The sequence below is a fragment of the Dermacentor albipictus genome, chromosome 1 (genome assembly GCF_038994185.2).
Source record: "Dermacentor albipictus isolate Rhodes 1998 colony chromosome 1, USDA_Dalb.pri_finalv2, whole genome shotgun sequence".
Taxonomy (NCBI): Eukaryota; Metazoa; Arthropoda; class Arachnida; order Ixodida; family Ixodidae; genus Dermacentor; species Dermacentor albipictus.
The window spans coordinates 322825159-322849889 of record NC_091821.1 but is presented as its reverse complement, the minus strand read 5'-3'; the positions used below and the strand labels follow the sequence as shown (position 1 = coordinate 322849889).

Sequence of the window (24731 nt, the reverse complement as noted above, 5' to 3'; positions counted from 1 at the left end):
ATAGAAATATAGAAAATATAGAAATAACTAAACGGAGGCTATCTGATTGGTGGACAATATCAACGCAAAAGTAAAGGAGTAAATACATAGGTATGCATGCATATAGAACGATTAAAGGCTAGGTGGCGCGCGTCGCCAACGCCCGATTCAAAGGGTTGAGCCGCAATCATCCATCCATCCATATTCGCGACAGGTTGAAGAACGTGCCCTCACGCTGCAGAAAGAAGTCCCGAGACAACTCGGGGCACTGTAATCACACGCCAGATGCGTTCAGCCATAACCGTAGGGAACGCCTACTTTCTGGAGGCGCTCAGGTGAAAAAATGTTGGGAGCATTAAGTGGCCAGCAGTTGAGATAAGCAAAGGACGAAGAATAAAAGCGTTACGGGCATATGTAACGTCACAGCATACAGCACAAACAGGCAAAGTGCTATACTGCAATAGATATGCCCGCTTCAAAGGGGGTTTTATCGGATATCATCATCATCACTGGATTTCCAATTTGAAGATGATGTCTAAGAAGAAAACTTAGCGCCTTTATCTGCGTAATATCTGGACTGCTCTAATCACACCGCAAATTTTCGCGCAAAAAAAAAAGAATGCTGCGGATAATAGAGGAGTTTGTACGGTAGGCAAGCAAAAAAACAAAAAAAGAAAATGAGAGCCAAGACAAAAATAGCGATTTGCGCTGGCTTGCGATCTTGTTTGCGACGTCCACCTTTGCTTCACACAACTCGCTCATGGTGGCAAAGTCACCAAAAGAGCCACAAAAATAGGTGTCACCCACTTCGACGAGGCCTTCCCGCGACTTTATCCCTTTCATGCATCTCGGTCTTCTTAATTTATTATCTTCTATTATTATTTTCCCGAAAAGCGTCATCAGTCAGACTCTAGCGTCCCCGCTAACTCGCTTGGAAGAGACTTCTCTCTAGAAAAATGAAAAGTGCTCGCGCATACGTTGCGGGAAACGAAAACGCCTGCATGAGCAGCTTTAAAAACGCTGGTCCTCGTTTCGATGTCTTTCATTGTCTCGTCTACGCGAGAGTTTGATTCAGATGATGTAATTTCATTAAGGATTGAAACACAACAACAAAAAGAAAGACACTGTTCGCATTATTTTACACTCCATATATCGCGAAACACACGCGGAGATTCGAGTGGGCGTTTTAATAAACGGTCAGGTTTAAAACGTTAGCAGGGCGCTTGGTTACACGCTCTGTCTCCGCGCTATATTATATATATTTGAACGAGAAGAAAGGGGGTTAACCGAGGGGCGCGATTTTTGTTAATTATAGCATAAGAAGTCAATAAACAGACACCAAGTACAACATAAGGTAAATTACTTGTACTTATTAATTTATTTAAAGAAATGATAAGAAAATAATGGCAATGAAAGTGGATGAAAAACAACTTGCCTCAGGTCGGGAACGATCACACGTCTTCGCATTACGCGTGCGATGCTCTAACCAAGTGAGCTACCGCGGCGCCGTTTTGCGTCCACTTTTCTTGGGTATTTATGTTTTGCTACAGAACTAACCTCTGGAGTGTTAGCCAGCGCCAGCACTCACATACTGTGCTGGCGCTGGCTAACAACACTCACAACGGCGGCGGAAATCGATGTGTACATCATGAAGACGGAGTGCAAATTGTTCCCGAGCCATAGCGCTTGGCTGTTGCGCGTGCCTTCACTATGTGCGCAGCGTCTACGTCATCCATCTCATAACATACAAGCACTGTTTAGACACACGCGCACGCGGGCGCGCATGCCTGCTTAAAAACCACCACTATTTGGGCAAACTACACAGCAGAAGTGCTGACTTAAAATTACGAAAACTGTTGTGAAAAATAAGGTAGCCCTTCAAGAGACGTGAAGGAGTCACAAGACACTATTTATTTACTTGCAAGTAAACGCTATATAACTAAAGAAAAGAAGCATCTGAACCCGGGGCAGTTCAAGCGCTTTCAGAAGATTGAAATGTGGATCGAAATACAGACGATGTTACAGACGCCAAGTCGCATAAAAACGTGCAGGACCATTTGCAGCGACAAGCTCGAATCGAACGACCGGATGTGTGCGACGCGGTTCAACGCACCAAAGGCGTCGAGCAAATGAAGGTGGACTCACACAATGCGTTGCACGGTCAGAGGCGAAGTACTTCTCGGCGCAGAATCGGCGACCACGCGGGCCAACGATGAAGGGTAAACGAGACAATAGGCGAAAGGCAAACAATGGATGCGCCAAAGTCCAGCAGTCCGTGCACGTCTTGCTGCCACACGTGCCACAGCAACGCCTCGTGGCCCGACAGAAGGGGCTTCATTCGCGCAAGGAAGGAACACGTGCGACGCCACGCGGCGAGAGGCGAGCACGACCGTACGCTCGCAAGAAGCGCAGGCGCGAGCTGCGTCTCTGGACAAAAGCGTGCCTTAACATCGCCCAGGACCCGTTGATTGCGTCTTTGCGAGCGTGTCAGCCGTCATTCACATACTGCCGCAGGACGCCATGGCCTGCTGCTGGTTTCGCAGTAGCACAGCGACCAGTGCTGATGACCATTTGTTGGATAACGTGCCGATCGGACGAGTCCATAGCTTGCCACAAGAGGAGACGACCACACCCGTCGTGATAAGTTTACAGATACGTTGCTGCAGTTCCTAGACGACGCAGGATTGCAGGCTTTTAGCGGATTTTCTTTCATCCCGCGCATATGCCCTACGGCTACGGCGTAATCCTCCCGAAATAGATTTTTTTAATTTTTAATCCGGCGAAGCTGTATTTTTTTTTTTTCAGCAGTTGCAATAAGAATTTCACTTGCCTGTAATGACATCGCATACTTTAAGACGTACGCCCGTATATGATTGACCCGTTTGAAACCTTACCCGCATATAGCGCTTTCGAGCACTTGTTAAGGAATTATTGCAGCGGCGGTAATTCATGCACACACATTTTACTTCACCGGAACATTGGCCATCCTCCCTCTCATCTTTCGCTAAAGTTGATCTCGGTTGCGTTCATAGTTCTCCCAGCGTAGCGGAATAAATTCTGCGTTGTTCATAAAACCCACTTATAACGCTCCGGATCGCGTGTATTCGTAAATTACTGCAAAGGCCGTAATCAGCACACACACACTTTGAACGTCGCCGACATAGTACCCATAACCTGTCCTTAATTTTGAACAATATAAACAGTTGCTTTGTTTAGTTCATCGAGGAAACATGTTATAAAGCATAAAAAGATGTGAGCCAGCATTACAGACTTAACGTCACGAAGACTGATGAAACAGTAGAGCTGTTTGCGCTCCTTTCGCTCACCTAATCTTAAACTTAACTTGAACTCAGCTCGATCGTGGCTCAAAATTTTTATAAGACGTGTACACACAAGGCTTAGTCAAATGCATATCTTTATCACATTGTACTACAGTCTGTCACAAACCACACAACTCCAAACTCAACGTTCAGAAAGTCTTGCCTAAATCGTCCGTCCGCACCAGGAGTATATAGCCATCCTCTCTCCTCGCTTGAAGTTCTCCATGACGCGCAAGGCGGGATCGGACGCTCTTCGTAGCCGAGCCACTTGACGTCGTTCATCCCGATGTGTGGCGTCGTATCTATTGGCGGCCTACCGCCGGGTGGACGCCGTTTGCCGCCGCTACGCCCGACGACGCAGACGCCAAAGCTGGGAAAAGCCTCGTTTCCACCATCAGTCGAAATCCAGATGGCGCTCGAGCTTGGCGCCTGCTGAGGTCACTATACTAGCTGCTCGGAGTGCACAACGCTAGTGCTTGACCTTGGTTTTCCTCGTGGGCATCAGTGAGCGCACCCTGGTCGAGCGCCTAGCAGACCGGTTTGCCGAGAGACCCCCGGTCCCGCGGATCCTGCTCTCGCTGGCTGCGACAAGACGCTGCCTTCCGCCCTGCCATCATCCAGAGTGGGCGGCAGCACAGATACGTGCCCTGTGCAGCGAGCCTCTCCGCATGCACGAGCTCGAGTCGGCACTGGCTCTCACACGACGACGGAGTGCTGCACGAGCCGACGGAATAACCTGCCAGCCGCAATGGGAACGACTGCTGGATCACTTCAACGCCACCTGGAGCACTGGGGTCCTGCCTGGGAGCTGGCTAATGTCTGTGGTGGTGCCTTTGCTGAAGCCACGGAAGCCTGCGACATCGCTCTCCTCCTACAGGTCAGTCTCCCTTACCTTTGCAGCATGTAAGGTCATGGAGAAGGTGCCCTGGCACGGCTTGATGGATAGCTGCCCGGCGGGAGTACTTTGCAGAGCAGCAATCTGGCTTCAGACCCAAGCGGTCATCGGTGGACTCCATCGCAGATGTGGTGAGCACCCTGGAGGATGCCAAGGGCTGTGGGGACGTCGCCATGCTGCTGCTCCTGGACGTCCAGAGTGCCTTTGACCGGCTGCCGCACGAGGTGATCGAGGCTGCACTGGACTGCTTAGCCGTCGCGGAATGCCTTCGGGGTTTCATCTCTGCCTTTCTGGTGGGCCGTAGCTTCCGGGTGCGTGTTGGGAAGGTGCTCAGCGATCCCAGAGACATCACTTCCGGCGTCCCTCAAGGATTAGTGCGGAACCTCTTCCTCTTCAACCTGGCTCTGGCAGGACTCGCGGCAGCACTACCGGCTGACACACGCTACCCAGTCTGCTGCGTTATCTATGCAGGTGACCTGGCGCTATGGGTTCGAGGACTCAGGAGAAACATCGCTGCCATCCGGGGCTCACTGCAGAGGGCCCTGGAAGCGGTCATCACCTTCCTCGGTGGCAATGGCCTGTCTGTGTCTCCGGCAAATACAGAGGCACTACTTGTACCCCCGCTGGCCTCTGCACGCCACCAGGTAAAGCAGCTGCGGATTGCAAACACCACCGTCCCATGGAAGCGCTAAGTCACCTATTTGAGCCTAACCATCGATCACCGGCTCTCCTGGATCCCTGCTGCCAAGACTGTCCCCACCAAAGTCCATAGAGTCCAGGAGGCAGTGAGCAAGCTGCAGCAACGTGGCCGGGGCTGCACCGCCAAGTGGGCGCTGCGGATGAATTAAGCTGCGGCCACATCAATCCTGTTGTATGCCTTGCCGCTGGTTCTTCTGTCTGCAGCCAGGAAACATCAGCTCGAGAGACTGCACAAGAATGCAGTAAGGAATATCCCCGGTATCCCCAAGCACTCCCCAGTTGCCATCAAAGCGTTCGAGAGAGGAGTCGTCTCCGACCAGGCGTTACGCATCTTCCGCGGCGCTGATCCGAGCACCCTCAAGCACCACACCATCATCTGGTTTCCCGCCCACCTGGGCCGGATCCCGGGCGCCCCGCCCAACCTCAACGAGACAGACCATGACGCTGCGCGCGCGCTTACCGACAGCGCCGTCACCCCCGGGCACCCAGTATCATCGGCATCGCGCGATGTCACGCGCTGATGCCGATTGCTGGCAGTGTTTGCAAGACTAGGTCCATGCGCCTGCACCAACTTAGCAGCAGCAACAACACTAGCTGCTGCTCCTCGTTCGTTTGCACGAACTCGACGAGAGCGGTTCGAGTCGGAAGTCGAGACGACCCTATATTCTACTCGACCGCGTTTACACGCAACTTTCCGAGCTGAATGGACGAGTCAACCCAGCATTTGCATGCAGGTTGATCAAGCTCGGTCCAACCCGCTGAAGTTCCACGAACCCAGCGACCAATTTTCGGCCCGACAAGCAGACTCGACCCGTCGTTGCAGGGATCACGTAAATGCAGCCTATGGATGTGTCACTTGCTGTCTTTATTTTTTCTTCATTGGGCGTGTTCTTTTGCGGCCCCCTCTATACGACATTCAGTGTTGTTCCGTTGCAGCTGAGTCCGTTATTGTCAGCAGGCGAATGTAACTTTTTTTAAAGTCATTGACTGACAGCTTCAGCCGCGTCTTTTTAGCACACATTCTCAACGCCATTTTCTCTCCTTTTCCTCCGTTCCATCTAACCTTTCAGCAATGTCGAACAACCGACCAGAGCTTCGTAACTCGGCCTTGTGTTTTGCCCGATATGCATACATCTCTGTGAACAGTTCCAACATGTCTAATTCTTTGCATTGCGCAATTTTTAGCTTCCTTCCTGCTTCTCTTACAAGAAGCCGTGAATCAAACCAAATCTCCAGATGTCCCGCCCAGCTGCCGCAGAGATGTAAGGAAATAATCTCTCACCACCTAAAACTGCATAGCACACCGCGACTGGGCATCCCTCGGGACGCCTGCCTATGACGTCATGAATGAAACATGAAGCTCGTGACACGTGCTCCCTTAAGTCCTCGTAAATCTTTCGTCAAGTTCGCAAGCAACTACCGTCGTGTGTGTAGGACATTTGCAAATAAGTAAAAAGAACAGAGAAAAAGAAAAGGGAAGAAGACGAAAGTGGTATGAATTCAATTTCCACTGTGCTTTCGTGAATGCGCCGGGACCGGGAGAAAGTCGGGAGGACTGACGAGACAAGCAGCAGCGCTACCAGAAAAGAGGGCCCGCGCTTTCGCGTCGAGCCGCTCTTTTCGCGGCCCGATGCTTACGCGCGGCTCGAGCCAAGACGAGGCCCGTTAGACGTGACAAGAAGGCTGCCGTGCCTTCGGACGGTCTCATGCGGCTTAAGCCAAGCGAGTGTAAGGCGGGGCTAATCTCGTTTGGAGCGTGCGACTCTTGTCCAGCTCTTCCCCTTGGGCATCCTCTGGACGCTCGCGCGATTACTGGACCGGCACGACGAGCATTTGCAAGTCTAATCTCGGTTCTGCTGCCGCGTTTGGCACACGTTGTCTCCCGCCGACGCTCGTGGACACAAAATGTGAAAGGGAAACGAAAAGTGAGAGAGAGTGAATAAGAACGCTGCTTAGTTGGCCGAGGAGCAAGATGAAGCGTCGAGTACAAACGACAAAGTGCAATTGTAGGTACTGAGTGGTGTTTGCGAGTATAAGCCACAATGGCGGGTTAGCGTAGGTTGTCGTTGTCTCGTGTCGGCAATTTAGTGCTCCTTGCGGAACACTGCGGAAATTGCTCTATATAGATGAACTATACCGGCACGTGTTGCGGGTGCGTTGCACTGGCATAATTTGTGACTTTCTCGCAAGGGCAAAATTTGGCGCTTTGCTGTTGCTTTTCACACGCGTCATGCGGTTCCTGAACTGCCATTTGATTGCGTCCGAGACATCAGATAAATATTTATGTAGTCAAAAACTTCAGCAGAGACACTTAAGACTGCTTACGTGTGGGAATGCGAAAACATTGTCGCCTTGGGGAAACGTTTTCGCTTAGTTATTCATCCGTATGTCGTCGTGCAAACTTGCACGGCATTCCTTCTTGTGTCCCCTTGCATCGTCTTCTGCGGCGTGCTTCCGTGGCGACTACGTTTCACGTGTTCCGCTGAGGTAGATGCTTCGGGGTGCATCGCAGTAGACACAGCACCGATGAAATCCGAAGAGCAAGTGAACCGCGGGAGGCGGTGACGGAGGCAGTGGCATGACAGTGCGCAATGGCGCACGCACTGGGCACAACTTGAGTCAGCCATTGAACCGTGGATCCACCGTGGCGTCGGAGAGTCCGGGGTGCGAGAGTTGCACGCGAAATTGCCGCGCGACTGGCGGCTCGAGGCACTTCGCGTGCATTTGCGTGCTTCGTTCACGCTCGGAAAAGCACTTTTGTGTAGCACGTATATTAGAGAGTTTTAGTATAGCGTAAAACCCTTGCGTTAGCGTTAGCGTGTGACGCAACGCTAACGCAAAGAAAGACTGCACTGCGCGGCACAAGGTAGTGTTTTAGAATAGCGGAACGGAGAAAAGCGTTAACGTTAACGCAGACAAATGCAGCGCCATCTAGATGTAAAAACGCAAAGTACTGAAAAGCCAAATCCACACGAAATGTCGAGCTTATCCAATGCCGAATCCGAAAGTCTGTCCCTAAGTCAAGCTTATCGAAAGCCACAGTCGCTGCGTTAATTACGCATGTAGGTGTTTGGTTTGAGCGTTGTTTTGACGAGAGTCGCGAAACACACCCATTATTCTTGGCAAGTCGCGATCGAGTGTTCTGTGGGACCCATATTACGTGTCCTTTTTAAGTTGGGATGACATAGACGCCCTCATGCTTCGGGAACGAGAGCGACCGCGCAGGTTCTACGTGTCCTCAAGATCCACTCATCATCGAAGCTATTACGGAGGGGACATTTTGCCCGGCAATTTCGCTTCGAGAAAGCGGATTTCCCACTTTTTTCCAATTTTTTGCAACGGACGCCCACCTTGACGTCCGTCCGAATGGGTTCAAGGCGAAAACCTCCTTCACGAGGTTCATGTCGTCGTCGTTGGTAAAACGCACACGCATTGTGACCACAGCACCGACCGCACTACTGTGTTTTGCCGCGGAAAACGTGACATGCATCGGCTTGACATGCGGCTGTACAACAAGCGAACGAGCGAAAAACACTTGGGCGCCATCTCGAGGCGGATACACCAAGCACATTTAGCAAACCCATAGAGTTGTTCTACTAACTCTATGAGCAAACCCTCTCGTTAAGCCTACTGCGCCGCTAATCGAGAACGTATATCGTAAACAACGCCCATTTGTCACCTGTGCGCCACTGTCGAAGCATCATCACACAAATCTAAAGCAAACACGAGCATTAGTGGGGAACGAATGAGCCTAGCAGTGCAGGCAGACGACTCGATAGATCCGAAGCGGGCTGCTCTCACTTCGACGGGCGCCGCCATCTTGCCGTACGTAAGGCCAGCGCCTCGTAAGGCTCCCCTTGCGTGCGTTAGCGTTCAACGCTAAATCCTGAAAATAGCGTACGTACGTAAGAGCTGCAGCAGCGTTTACGTATAGCGCATGCGCAGTGTGGTGCACGCAACGCTAACGCTAACGCTAACTCTTTGCGTTTGCTGCTTTACGCTATACTAAAACTCTCTATTGAGCAACGAAAAGCTGTATCGGGAGTTTTTCATGTCGCTCTCCAATTTCCTCACTGACACTTTTCATCTAATTGTAATACTTGAGAAGTTGATTAATTAAGAATAATCATCTAATTAGGCGGAATGAAAAGAATAGTTTGAGTATCTCCAAGCGACGGCAAAACAACATTACCTTCGTTCTGTGCAGCTACGTGACATTGTCATATGTTTAAACTGTGGCTAAAGTTAGCTAGAACACCCTATATATACGTAAGCCTTCGGTATGGCCCTGCTATATAAAGCTATGTTGCATAAAGCTTAAAGTATAAAGTTTTGTTGCAAAGCTTGAAGAAAAGAACAGTAAATGACACAGGCGCCGACTACGGAGGGGGAGACGGGGGAGGGAGGCTCCGGGGCCCGAGCCCCCTCCGAAAATTTTATTGCGGCTGTATGCTTACTGTAACATTATTGGCGCGGACGTGCACGGCTTTTGATTCATACTTTCGGTTTATTTCTGCAAATCCTGATAATAAGAGGACAAGCGCATTAGAAGCGCACCAGCGGCGGTTACCGCATCCGATTTTTTTCACTTCACATTCTTCTTTAATTTCCAATGTGAACACCATGCACAGACACAACATATTTAAATATATACACAGGATAAAGTTTATCATATATTTAAATATGTTAAAGAGAAGGAGCTAGCCAGCTAACAATTACTTCTAATGGTATGGATAGCTTATGCCTAGAGAATGAATACGTTGCTGTATGTTCACCTCGCTTCAGATTGCTTTGCATGCTTTCTTGACCCTGAAAAAGACCTGCATACTCCAGCGACCTCTTCGGCAGTGCCTTTTATCAACGGCGTGTGAAACGCGCGTGGATGATATGTGTCTCAGTATCGCTTCCCTTCCCAATAGGCAATGCTAACGACTCATGAAAAAAAAAAGAAGTACATCTAATAATTCGCAACATTAGGGATAGAAACATCGCCACTTGCATGCAGAGGTCATAAATATATATAATGCACTCAGTAACCGAAATGAGGCTAAGCCGGATTCACTCGAAATCAGAATCAATAACAGTCATGCGCAGCAGAGCCTGCATGCACTCAAACTCACAGTAAAAAGAGACTGCAGATCCGCCGGAAAGGCGAAGCAGTATTAGTGATAGCGAAGTATATGACGATTGCACGAAGAAAGATTCTTACCATACAAATCCGAGTAAGGGCCACAACCGTGTACGGGCCGTACCCCGAATTTGACGGTCAATATATATATATTTTTTAATCCAACCGAGATGCATTCGCGTTCGGTGCGCTGATTCATATCGCGCTCAACAGCGCGATCTGAATCAGGGTTACAACAACTGCCCTTACATATAGTGACTGGGTTTTTCAATGGGCCAAGTTATTTAAAAGATGAGAAGCACAACTTCGCTGTTATCTGTGGTTTATTTACTCAACAGGCTCGGCTTTGAAAAAGGTCCACCCACCGAAACTGTTGGTTAAATAAACCCTATATATATATATATATATATATATATATATATATATATATATATATATATATATATATATATATATATATATACAGCAGAAGCATCAGAAGCATTGCAATGCTGGTGGCGGATGCGAGACCCTCGCTACGTAATGAACGAGAAGAAACAGAGGCGCCCGAAGTTTATTAGTCATATCGTAGGAAGCCAACAAACTGCACCAAGGACAGCATACGGGACATTACTTGTACTTATTAATTGAATTAAACAGTGGTGGCGCTGGCTAACACTCCCAAGGTTAGTTCTAGCAGATAAACATAAATACCCAAGAAAATAGATGGGAAAACGTCGCCGCGGTAGCTCCATTGGTAAGAGCATCGCACGCGTAATGTGAAGGCGTGGGTTCGTGCGCCACCTGCAACCAGATGTATTACAGCGAAGCTTAATGGCTAGGGTTCCGTAGATTTTTCGTGTTCGTCAACAAATCTGCGTGTGCAAAAACTCAGCTCTCAAACTAAAAAAATAAAAAGAACTCAGCTGCTCCCGAATTAGATGCAACATCGCTTCATTCTATGCGAAAGCTTTTACGTATCACCACTTGCATATGCATCTTCAGTAGATTAGCCATCAATAGGCACAATTTTCAAGGTCAGTAGACTCTCAGGTAGATTTTTTTTTCTCGCTTACTTACGGGGGTATGACCTATTGCTTAAGGAGGTATGAGTCATTCATTTTCTTATGTCACGGACGAATTTCTCATGCATTTAATAACAGAGAAGTGGTCATTGTGGGGAAAGGAGGAAAGGCTAGCCCTAACTTCTGCAAGCCGTGCGAGAGCACGGCTGGGCCCTCCCGGCCGGGCTGCTCTGATGCTGCTAGGACGACCTTCTACCTTTCTCCCTCCTACCCTCTCTCTCCTTTACTCCCATTTACTAACAGAGGTGATAGGAGAATGTGTGCGCATACCTATCGTCACGATGACCACCGATCAGGACAATACATGTGTCCGTACCTTTGTTCAAAATTCTGTGTAACCTCTGTGCCATGTGCTAAACAGGGGCCGTGTTCTGAAATGATCACTTCCGGCGAGGCTATCGCCCTGGCCACGCCTTCGCCATCGGTGAGCGCTGATTGCCTGTTTTAGCACAATCGGATGAGCTGATTGGCTGGTTGAGCACTACGTCATCCGATTTTGCTCAACCAGCCAATCAGCGCGCGCCTAGCTGACAGCGAGGCGATAGTACGGCCGAAGTGGATCGTGTCAGAATACGTCCCCCCCCCCCCCACACACACACACCGAGGGCCCGGATTTTTATTATTCTTACGATATGGTTAAAATACTATGAAATTTGAAATCCGTTTAACATTTCACCGGTTTCACCGCGAAATTCAAATTCGGTCTTCATTTTCTCCTGCAATAATAAAATTTTTCGCGCCAAAAGAACTATAAATTAGTCTTGACTGCTTAACGGTTTTTAATGGCGCAGGGGATAACTTGAAGAAAGAAACACTTTAGCAGTCTAAATTGATTTAGCATAAATTGCTTTTTAGTGCCCGTTATTGCATGATAATTAAACGATCTATTGATTCGCGAGGCTTAACGTTCCAAAGACACTGAGGCGCCAAAGACGCCGTAGCGAGTGGACGGCCACACCTGTTAAGGCCCCCATTAAGCCGGGAGACGAACCCACGACCTTGTGCTCAGGAGCAGAACGCCTGAGCCACTGATACACTGTGCGTCGAGTTACGACTACATCTCCTGACGAGCGCTGCAGCATATTCCAGATACTGCAGCGAAGGAAAAACGGATGGAAGCCTCGGATGAAATGACCGCGGACGACTCTTATTAAATGAATAATTACTTCGAACCCCGACAACCAAAACTAGAACAATTTGTTGCAATCAAGTGACAACCACGATTTCACGGGAACCGAGTGAACGGTAGAGCGCATTGAAACAATGCCAGCAATTCCCACTTTAATTTCTAACCAGGAAAAAAAAAATAAAGAAAGCTATTGAAAGTGCTCGCGCTTATTAAAATCATTTCTGCAAGATATTCCAAATTAAGTTTCTCATACGTGTTAACGCTATTTAAGTCGATTACACGTAGTACTGCACACGAGAACTTGATGACGCGTTTACTGCACCTGTCAATCATTTAGAAACGTCTTGCAAAAACCGCTTGATGGAGAGCGAGAGAGAAAAGAAAAAGCCCGTCCTGCTTGGCGTACATGTGCGACACACTGGCTCGTAACATGCGGCCGTCTATTTCGCTGTGAATTCAAGAGTCTGCAGAATCCTACAGCGTTCCGCCTCTCATATCATGTAAAAAAGAAAGGAAAAAAATAACAGGGTACATACCTGCTAGGTGCTCGCGCACGCTCATAACGTTCCTCAGCCAAAGCAGTCGTCTTTGCAGTTCGGCGGCCTTTTCACCTCAAGTCCACCAGCGTAAGCCCGTTATGCATGTGGAAGCGGGCCAGCGCACAGGCAGGCGAGCAGTGAAAAACCAAAGAAAATAAGGCTCGCATGGAATCTGACAGCCCCTGGGCGGGTGGTAGACTTCGGTTTTATTCTTCCCTTGTTTCCGTCGGCGCTTGCAACGGAGGCACACGTCGTGTTCTAAATTTGGGCACCAAATCTCCGAGCGCCTGCCCTGCAACATGATCCGAAAGGGAACAGCAAGGCGCCTCTTGCGGCGAAAAACGGAAACAGATGTCACGTGGATGAAAGTCGTCTGCTTTCGTTATCAGCTCCGATTTATCCGTTTTTATCGGTGTTAAGCTTTCGCTATCCAACAGTAAATATGTTCTCTCCAGCCATTTTATTATTTGACTTTTTTTCCTTTGAGGTGTAAGGTGTGGAGACATGTCTTGAGGTGTAAGGTGTGGAGACATGTACTACACGGGACGGTAAAGCTATCTACCATCGGTAGCCGAAGTTGTGCTGCTCACTTTCGGTTGTTTCAACGTTACTCCGGCGACTTGATACGGCGATGATCTCCGATGCGATGCATTCATTAATTACTTCAATAATGGAGAGATATCCGCTAGTGAATGTTAATACTAGTGGGCCGTTTAGACGTGATGATAATGCAATTTGCGAAATACGGTAACCTTAATAACTGCTAGTCAAAATCAAAACAGCAGTTTAAATCGGATTAAAAGTTCCCTACATAACCCGATGCCAGGGAACTTTACAAGGCGATATTATTTCGGCAATTTGAATATTATATCTCGCCTAGTTTACTTCTCTACTCAAACCTGGGTGGAAAGAGTTCCTTATTTGATGGTGACAAGAGCTGATGGCTATTACAGAGTGACAACACATTGCCAAGATTTACGGGACAAAAACGCCTAGTGGAGGCTTGATTACAACTATAACAGCAAGCACCAGCACTACTAATTGTGCCGTCTCATTATCTTTACAGCTTTTGCACAAGGCATATGAGATTTCTGCCATCTATTAGCCCCGAGAACGAACACGAGCGGCGCTGCGAGTGCCGCTCGCGTGACGTCAGGGCACGGACTCGCGCCTGTCGTCTGCTACAGTTCGGGCGTTGTCCGGGCGCTTTCTGCGGTGTTTTCGTTTGTTCGCCCTCGTTCTCTCTGCTTGTATACTTGTGGTGGTCGTCTCAAATATATTTTTACGACGTCTTCCTTTGCGAACATTTACTAAAAGAGCTAATTTCTTAGACAACAATGCAGCTCTCGAAGGCAACGCTACAGTGCCAGCCGAAGCGACGCAGAACAGCCCATTGCGGGTTTTTCATGCGCGGATAGACAATCGCAAAAGCATAGCCTATAGGAATCCAGTTATGATATCATACCTGCTGTGGTGCAACAAGTATGTCACAAAGCTGGCTATATATGACTTCTACAGCAGTCACGTTGATTTTATTCCGCTAAAACAGGTTTGCTCACGACGAGTAGTTCATGGTATAATATCGAATTTTCGCATTTCCTCACAGAAACGCTCGGCAGTAGCACGGGGACTTGACTAATACTGGAGCTTAGATTCTACACGCCTCACTTGCTTCTTTACCTGCTTGTCAACATTAGGCGGTTCTTCACGTGTTTATTTTTTTTAAGCGGCGGAAACTTGAAGTAAAGTTAATGAAGGCTTACAGCTATTTACAGAGTACAAATAGGAATGTACCAATATATATTCCCTTTTCCGTGCTACACGTTCAACTCACCTCTTTAGAGCGCGTTTGTTAATGATTAATAATGTATGTTATGTCCCTCTTTTTTGTCTATGTTACCTAGTGTATATAATTTATTTATTTCAATGCCGCAGTGTGTTTTGCATTGTTATTGTGGAAATATTTTACTGTTCTTTCATACATTATATAACTGTAATGTTTTATGGCCACTATATAAATGTAATTTATATGGCACATGATGTGTTACCCCATGCAGCCATATTGTACCTAAGGGGGTGAGGTTACCTCAAGCCGCGTCTGTGCGGCTTTTTTCCCTCATCCACCTCCATTTACCACTCCTCTGAACATGTGTGTGTGTAAATGGAAATTAATAAATCAAATCAAATAAAACTCACTTGAGAAATTTACTGGTGCTTGTTGCTTGAGGAATATACATGACGAATCTGTTTGGCGAACTGACACAGGCTGCTCGGCCCAATTTTCTTAGTGAAGCATGCCTGCTGGACCGCATAGCTGCAGCCAGAAAGACGTCGAAGCGTCAATGACTAGTAGTATGGGACATATTCAAGATATCGAAATTCCCCCGGTGGAGGGTCAGAAATCAAGTGAAAGTATATGCAATGCTTGTGGTGCTTTCTTTATGAATGTTTGCAATTGGATTGGAGCAAACTTAATTTAGCCTTAATTTATGTACCGACGAAGCGAATAGTTCTCCGTTTGCACAATTAAACAACGCTGGATCGAGACATGGTGAGACAGAAAGTGCTTGAATTTTGCTTTTCTGGACAATCTAAGCTGCGCTGTAGTAGCTCGAGAATACTTTAGCCATTCCAATTGGAGCTGTAAAATATGCTTTATGGTTTTAATTCGAAGTTGAAGTGAACTGATGGGTTTCGCGAACATAGCGTGCCTCGCCATACGGACAGTCGATTGCTACCGTTACGTGATCAGGGGTGTGCCATATTGTCGATAAAGGCTACTGAGGGCCGCTATGATACATTCCATCACTTTCAATTGAGTGGCTGTCGATCTAAACAACGAAACTTTTCTCTCAGGTGATTGCTACTATGGTGTTTGTGAATTAACTATGTAAATACTCTACATGACGCGCCGTCGTGTTAGCAGCCATGTGCAATTCGTTCATTGGAGGCCTGTTTCAGAGGGGGATGAAAGTAGCAGCAAACTTTTTCATAAGAAATGCGCGCCTAACTATTTTTTTACGCAACAATGAATGGCCGTATTTGAATAGAACAACACACCAGAGTAATAGGAATCGTGATGACAGCTTCGCTGGGCAGTGTCTTTCTAACATCGGATAACATGTTGACGCCAATTACCAAATTATTCTTCCACGTAAAATGCAATGCCTCTCATAGCTAAATACTAAAGGAATGTTAAGTGTTTAGCGAAGCATCATACACAACTTCGCGCGTTGAATTTGCAGATATTCTTTTTTTATTCAAAATTTACCGATAGACACGGCGCATATATGCATTGCAAAACCTAGTAGACCCCTTTAACGCTACTTAGCTTGCGATATCCAAGCCGCAAAGTTTCTCGACTCACACGCCTTTGAAGAGGAAACTGTGGTTAAGGTGTGGCAGCTGAAAGAAGCCTACGTATTCTTCAATACGTGCGGCTCGAGCCACCCATACCCCAAGCATACACGAAGGGAACGAGCGCGCGCGGCAGCCGAGCGAGCCGGAGCGAGCGGCGTCCTGGCCGTGACGTCACTCGCGAGAGGGCGCCATTCCTCTTTCTCGGGGCTAATAGCTCTGATTTCAGTGTTATGTTCTCACATCCCGTGGTGTTATGGTCAGTAAGCATACGAACCTGCCCAAACACTGCAGCTACATATCATCACAAAAAACAAGAAAATAATTCAACGTAGTCAACATTTATTCGGAAAAAAAAATATTTGCCACACTTCCATTTGCTGTAACTTCACAAAAGAGCAAATGAAATATTAAAAGCGAAGATATGCCATTTATAGAATGCCATGCTGAGCTCAGGGCACTTCACAAATTCAGAAGAGATCAAGCAAATACATTTTTTTACCCAATAATAATACGAGGAATACAGACACAGTATTTAAAAAACTGAATACATGGACTAACCAATACTGCAACATATAATAGCTATATTCATGAAGGCATAAGAAACTACACTGAAACATGGTTTTATACACTGACAGAAAGAGACAAATGAAATGGGATGATGAATAGCCAATATACAAAAAAGAAGCATCTGCCATACAATACCAAGCAACCCTCAATACAGAAATCTTGCAGTCAATAATTATTAGAGTGTGAATCCCCCTTGCATGAAACAAAACTTTGCACTGGATACTACAGTTCCTGCAAACATGTTTCATGCCTGCAGCCATAAGCTGTCAACACGGTGCTTCGGTGAATGTATTATGATACCTAATGGAAAATAAAAGCACTGATACACATCGTCATGCAAAGCTATATGCAATGCACGGCACTGTTTTAAAAGCCCATTGGTGCACTTTAAACAAGCAGCCTCCTCTCCTCATAAACACCAACAAATTCTGCACACACACTACTGCATAGCAGATATGACTTGGTAGTTGTAGTCAGAGTTAAACAAACAAAAAGACAAGCAGCACGGACCAAGAAACTTGGAATGAATATACTGCTAAGAGAGATTCGTGAACTGTTGCACCCCAACAGCTCTTACATGAGGCAGCAAAACTTCACTTCACAAGCAGGCTAAAATGGACATAAAGAAAGCAATATACAATATTGTGAAACCATAAACAGTTTGCACAAGGCTATGTTACCGTACCCTGTCAGTAAAGAGTGCGTGTATAGCCCTGCTTCAGACCCTGCACGCAACTAAAGATAATTGTGCCGAGCAGCATGCCGTGCTGTCACTTGTCCCAGAGACCCGCCTCCTTCATCTTGTTCTGGAAGAAGCGGTCCAAAGTGTTGGCACACTTGTAGTACTCTGTATCGGGGCTATTGTAGGCACGACAGTTGCTGAAGATCCGCTGCATGTCCGCAATAAACAGCCTCCTGTGCACGTAGTAGTGGCTTTTCAGTCTTTCTGCCATAGTCTTTAAGTCTGCAAACATGAATAATGCTTCAGTAAACTACTATATTATATATAGGGTGGTTCATGTAACTTGAACCAAGGATTTTTAAAAAGTAGCTAGCTACAGCTGCATGAAACTACGGCATATGGTTTGCCATTATGTGGTGCTCCTTAGAGTACTTCTTATGTTCCGCTTAATTAGTTAATTAACTGAGGTAAATTGTTCAAAATGTTTAGTATCTACTTAAGCGTCAGGTGACTTTCATTACATTGTAGAGAGGTTTCAGAAACGACCGATGCAATTTTTTTTGTGGCAATGTACATACTGTGTGATTTTTTTAGGCGCTCCAAGAACGCTCGTGAAATATGAAATAAAACCACATGACTGCGTCCACGCGCTATCGTATTGCAGTGCTCTCGACCATGCTTCGAGCCAATCGCTTATCAGAGACAACAGCACTTCCTTTCTGTGTGCCACCATCAAAGATGCTGATGCCCTCTTAAGTCAATGCCTAAAGCCATGGTCGCTCACTTCACCACTGTCTGTGTGCATGGTTCTTTCTCTAAATTCACAGTTTAGAGTGCTGCAATATGATAGCATATGAGCACAGTCATGTGGCTTTATTTCATATTTCGTGGGCTTTCTTTAAAAGGTGATTTAAACCACCAAACAGCATGTACACTGCCAAAAAAGATTGGATTGGTCATTTCTAAATCCTTTCTACAACGTAACAAATTGCATTTGACCCTAAAGTGAATATTAAAATTTTGCATACTTGATCTTAGTTAATTAACTAGTTAAAACAGAAAATAAGAAAATATTTTGAGGAGTGCCATATGATGGCAACCCCGATGTCGTTGGTATCATTCAGCCACAGTTAACCACTTTCTTTAAATCCTTGGTTCAAGTTACATGAAAAACTCTATAGAATAACAGAAGAACACAGAGTACAGCTAAGTGAACACAGATGGACTATGGTGCACTACACAAGAAAACAAGAAGCTGAGAGTCCAGATGAAATGCGCATAAAGGCTGAGTGTAAAATTATGGCAGTAGCCATTCGAAGGAGGCTTCCTGCAGTTTTAATAAATTATATATATTACATATATATATATATATGCACACACTACATACAGTTGAACCTCGCATTAATGACATCGGAAGGGAATGCTAAAAAATTCGCTTTCGTGAGAATTTCGTTGTTGCAAAAATAAACAGCACAGATAGGTAATGCATCGCAGAACAAAACTTTACTGTCAAAATTCCATTATCCTGCTTTGCAAGCTTTGCTCGAAGATATAGAACCGCATTGCCGACAGTACAAAGTGCGCCGCATGCATCAACCAGCAGTGGCAGCACTGCCGTAGCGCAGTATTCTTGGTCAATTGCTTTAGGAGATGCGATCAATTTTGCAAGATTTTGCGTAACTCGGCAGCGGACGCAGAGCATAACGCATGCAGCAGCATTTCTCCAGCACATGCTGCTGTGCGTAGGCGCCGACGCATCCGGTCCTGAGCGCTTGTGATTGTATTCGTGTACCCAAAGGCAAACAATCGAGATAACGACCTTTTTGCGCAAATCTACGGCCGGCGCCGAATCTGCACGCGATGCCTGTCAAGTGGCATCAAAATCAGCGTTCTTGAAGAAGGGATGCATATTCCCAGACGATCGCTCAATCATGGCCCGATGCGTGACACTCCACATGCTGCGACCGCCATCTCAAGCGCCATAAACAATTCCATGTCGGCGGGACATGGATTTCCTTGTTCTTGCTGCATTTTTCTCACCAAGGGGCACATTACGCAGTGCAATGCCGCGATCGGCGATTGTTCTTCGAAAAGCACATTCAGTTTGCATTCAGCTTCGCTTCACGCGATTGGCCTAGGCCTCGCCAAATCGCCAGCCACAGGGAACGCAAACTGAACGTGCGTTTCGAACAACAATCCATGATCTCGCCCATAGTAGGCATGCAAAAAGCGTCGTCACATGTCGGGAGCAACATGCATGCCGCTTCAAACAGGCGAGCAACAAGCAAGACGGCGGCCACGACGTGTTTCCAGCGCACTGACTGCTTTCGACGCTTGGTTGTTTTTGTGAACAAAAATGGCGACACCCACACAAGTGTAATGTGGTGGTATTTTACGCAATTTTAGTGCAAAACAATCGCATTTGAGCAATTTTTGAGCCTGCTAGCCTTACGCAAGTAGTTAATACATTCCAGCAAATTTCGTTGGTGCGGGATTGCAGTACAGTGACATTTCGTTGCCGAGAGGTGCGAAATGCATTGTACCCTATGAGCGTTCGCCGGAGATACATTGATACATTGCGTACGCCGGAGATATGGAATATGTGCCTTCAATATATGTCGCGCGTGGCCACGCTCAGAGCCGCCGCAGCTGGACTAGGAGGAAATGTGCACTACCCTGCCCCCTTCCCCAGCCCCTCCTAGCACCCACACATCTCCCTACTCCCCCCACCCCCGCCGCCTCCTCCTCTCACATGTGAGAAGATTGTTTGCACGCTTCCCACGTTCCTCCCTTGTGAGTGTGAAAACACTCAGCTGCACCAAGCCACCATCCTTGCTTACTCACCCTCACAAGCTTTCACTCGCACCTACAGCACACGGCGGGTGGCAATAATTTTATTGCACTTAGACTTCATACCGAACATCACGGCAACGGCGGAAATTCGCCTAGAGTGTCCATAAAATTGCTATCACAATAAAATTAAATAAAGTTGTCTACCGCAAACACTTTATTCTGTCTACATGCTCGTTCGTTGTCGGAGACGAACGCCGCACGTGAACTGTGAAGATTCTCGCCCGGGGACGTCAGCTAGTCAATTATGACATCCCACAGCCAATCATTGGTGATGTCCAATACATATGCTATGCAGGACTAGGTCCACACAACAGTGCCATCGGGCAATCATCAGCACACTCTGCACATCCGGGGTACACAATGCTGACAAATAAATTCCACCACAGTGCCTACAGCTTGAGCATGAACAGCGCAGCATTCGCAGAAAGAGGTTTTCAGGAAAATTCAACAATTCCACCCACTGTGGTTGCACCATTCTACAACCAAGTATTGCAGTGCCACCATGCTCCCGTTTGCGCTTTCACATTGTATTGCATCACATTGTTTTTGAATGTAGCACTAAAATCATGCCAAGACCTGCTAACTTAGCAAACCCAACACAGTAGGAAGATATGTTTACACCTTGTTTCCGAACATTTACAACGGCAATGACAAGAAAAATGGCAACAGTTTCTTCATTCGTTCTTTCTTTCTTTTTTTGTCCCATTGTGGCCAGACGACAAGTGAAATTGTGCCAAAGACTACTATATAAGTACAGGAGGCACTTTCCATAAAGGTTTTTTGAAAAAAGCTTGACCTTATTTCAGTTTTTATAGCAGATAAAATAATATAGGTTATTACATCAGAAAAGTAGCAAGAAGGTTTTTATGTAGCTTGCTACCATAGAATTTCATATTAGTGTAACTAGAGAGAAATCTGGCGCTGCGATCGTTCAACCATCATGGGAATGATTGGAAGTACAGGTTACGGATTGGCATTCTGTTGACTGGCAAACTAGTCTACAAGTATTTTTTGTCAGTTTTGGCTTCGCTCCAAGCGCAATTGCTATAATCTGCAGTGGGACAGTGCAACGTAAAGCTCTGTGCCTTTGTTCTGTTGCTCAAAGTGGCAAGAGCGTGCTGGGCCAGCGGCTGGCTGGGACGATATTTGTGTGGTGGTGTGGTGTCGAAGACCTGACGAGAAAGCGAGGGCAATGAAATGTTGAACGAACATGTTTGGCTGTTTGGTCATTGGTTTGTTAAGTGTGTTACGTTGGTGCTGTAGCGTTACGTGCTTTATGTAACTTCAGAATAGGAAAAAGAAGGCACTACTGATACAAGACATAGACAGTTGTACTTCTAGTGGCTTGACAATACAATTTTTTTCAGGGCTTCATTATGCATTGCTCATTTATGTGCTCACTGAAATGCATGTTTTAGGACTTTGAGAACACAAACTTACTTGTGGTAGGAAAGGTTGCTGCTTGGGTAAGTGCAAAGACATGCCGTAACACTTTGGAAGCGGTACGTCAATATAAAATAAAATTAAGCATACTTGTAGGAGGCCACAAGCATCCTAGCTAGCACTGCAGAAGATGTGCTTAAATGTACTTGAAGACGTTCAGCAATCGTGACAGCCGACGCAGCCTTTCGAAAGAGCAAGAGAGTTCGCAAGTGCCTGTCGTCTACGAGAAAAGTCGCGCGTTTGCAGCGAGCAGGCGTCATAGCAGACGACACATTTAGCATTCCTCTCAATGGCGCAACACTTTCTCACAACACAAAATTTTAATTTCCATAAATACTTGATGAGTACTTTTATATAAGTACATGCACGGTTGTTATTGCTGTTGTAAAAATAAATAAATCATTATTCTCTAGCATTAAATCGGGGACGGAATTGCACAAGAATGCATACCCTGGTATGTCCTGGTGTAAACCATAATAAACCGTGCTTCAATCTCAAAGTCATACAAAGTTTATGTAACGTGTTGCGCATTATATAAGACACAGCAGAAATAAAATTAGATTTTACCCAATAATATTTGAGTATAGCTTCGTTTACTGCGCCGCAAGCAAACGCCGTTAGTCTAAAGATCGAAGTCAATCCGAAGCCTGTACTTCCCATCATGCCGATGTAGGTTGAGGCAACGCTCAGGAGAACCCCCGTAGACAGTAGCACCACATTTCCCTCTGGGGAATTTATTTAGAAACTCTGTGCTTGCTACAGAAGCTTGATCTACTTTTGTAATCTCGTGTTGTCACTTACCCATTGGATACTTGATGTGATCATAGTAGTCAGGTGCCTCGGATTTTTCCACTGGCTTTACAAACGGCCATGCACTACTGTGATTCTGAAAGTATAAAAAGTAAACAAGTAAATTAATAAAACAACAATAGAAAATTGATGCAGGGTCTCAGACTCCTTAAACAACCTGGCTTTAAAGAAAGACAAGAGTTCTTACCCTAACTTGTACCAACACAGACTTCAGGGCTTGATATGCCTGATCAGGATCCGTATGCTCTTGCTTGACACTGCAAAACGCAAGATTTTTAGTACCAGGGTGCAGCTACACAGTCAAAGCACACTCACAAGAAGTCAATGACAATGTCTATGAAATAGAAAGCATGAAAGAAAAGCAAGCGTTGATTTTAATTATACTTACAGATAAACAAAAAAGTATCAGTATATTTTTTTTATGAATGATCAGTTTATGATAAGTGAATGATGTGTTTGTCTCCCCCCCCGGAAAAAAATCGATTTTTATACAGTAATAACAATACTTCTGATAGAAAATGTTTAAGAAAAAGAAAAACTAACGTTATATTGTGCAAGTAGGTTATAGTGTGCAAGTAGCCTTTAATTGCAAGTGTGCAATTAAAGGCTTCAGTTTCATAAACAGCTACCTTATGTCAACCTTTCAAGTTTGAAACAAGGCGCTAGTCTCACTACACGACAAATTGTGCAGCATACACCATTTCATTACCCCTTGAGTTGCCAATTTTTACTGTTCGTTTAAAATTCCACATTTCATACATTTTGAGAACCATGAAAAGCGTACAGCTGCAGAACAGATTAGGAATTTTCAATTCTTCGATGACTTTTGTCAAGTTCACAGAATATGGACTCAATGATCGTGCCTGCAAATCATCAAAGCGATGCATAGGTCAACACCAGCTGAAATTTCTAACAAAAGCCAGCAGGTCCTTCCTCTCGAAAGAGCTCCACTTCCAGCTTGAGTCAAGGTCACACACACCTGCAAATGCCTCTACTGCCTAATGCCTCTACTGTCACAAATGTATTGCCTAAGGCACGTGATTTGGGCAACTCATCTTATAAAGAATGTGCAATACCGCCACTAAAATTGCATCATCATCTTCATCAGCCTGGTTACGCCCACTGCAGGGTAAAGGCTTCTCCCATATTTCTCCAACTAACCCGGTCATTGGCTAACTGTGGCCATGTTGTCCCTGCAAACTTCTTAATCTCATCCGCCCACCTAACTTTCTGTCATGCCCTGCTACGCTTCCCTTCCCTTGGAATCCAGTCAGTAACCCTTACTGATGATCGGTTATCTTCCCTCCTCATTACATGCCCTGCCCATGCCCATTTCTTTTTCTTGATTTCAACTAAGATGTCATCACCTCGCGTTTGTTCCCTCACCCAATCTGCTCTTTTGTTATCCCTTAACATTACACCCATCATTCTTCTTTCCATAGCTCGTTGCATCGTCCTCAATTTAAGTAGAACCCTTTTCGTAAGCCTCTCGGTTTCTGCACCATACGTGAGTACTGGTAAGACACAGCTGTTATACACTTTTCTCTTGAGGGATACTGGAAACCTGCTGTTCATGATCTGAGAATGCCTGCCAAATGCACCCCAGCCCATTCTTATTCTTCTGATTATTTCAGTCTCATGATTCGGATCCGCAGTCACTACCTGCCCTAAGTAGATGTATTCCCTTACCACTTCCAGTGCCTCGCTACCTATCGTGAACTGCTGTTCTCTTCCGAGACTGTTAAACAATACTTTAGTTTCCTGCAGATTAATCTTTAAACCCACTCTTCTGCTTTGCCTCTCCAGGTCAGTGAGCATGCATTGCAATTGGTCTCCTGAGTTACTAAGCAAGGCAATATCATCAGCGAATCGCAAGTTGCTAAGGCATTCTCCATTAACGCTTATCCCCAATTCTTCCCAATCCAGGTCTCTGAATACCTCCTGTAAACACGCTGTGAATAGCATTGGAGAGATCGTATCTCCCTGCCTGACGCCTTTCTTTATTGGGATTTTGTTGCTTTCTTTAAGGAGGACTACAGTGGCTGTTGAGCCGCTATAGATATCTTTCAGTATTTTTACATACGGCTCGTCTACACCCTGATTCCGTAATGCCTCCATGACTCCAAAGTGCATTGTATAACAGGAGCCCGGGCTCATGAAATAAACATGGCGCACCTTTCGGCTCTGTATAGAAGGCAGAGAAGGAATGTTGCTTGTGGACACTAGTCGAGGCAAAAAGGGTGTGTCTACAGTGGCAGCAAAC

The 24731-nt window shown here is 46.1% G+C and overlaps 2 protein-coding genes across 4 annotated transcripts in view; both read right to left on the bottom strand.

Moving 5' to 3' along the window:
• tn (tripartite motif containing protein thin) overlaps positions 1-12975 on the bottom strand; it is a 142895-nt gene extending 129920 nt beyond the window's left edge. The window contains exon 1 of one of the 3 annotated variants that reach the window (XM_065453208.1): positions 12751-12975. The gene's annotated coding sequence lies outside the window, so the exon portion shown is untranslated. Of the gene's footprint in view, positions 1-1414; positions 1526-2124; positions 2537-12750 lie in introns of those variants that run through there. The other 2 variants (XM_065453209.1, XM_065453210.1) reach the window with 2 other exon arrangements.
• Positions 12976-16432: 3457 nt separating this feature from the next.
• Gcn5 (Gcn5 acetyltransferase) overlaps positions 16433-24731 on the bottom strand; it is a 44872-nt gene continuing 36573 nt past the window's right edge. Inside the window, exons 18-20 of the mRNA XM_065453264.1 lie at positions 22656-22725; positions 22460-22544; positions 16433-17644 (exon numbers count right to left, since the gene is read on the bottom strand). Of these exons, the coding sequence (XP_065309336.1) occupies positions 17451-17644; positions 22460-22544; positions 22656-22725 (349 nt within the window). The 3' untranslated portion in view covers positions 16433-17450. The remainder of the gene's footprint in view (positions 17645-22459; positions 22545-22655; positions 22726-24731) is intronic.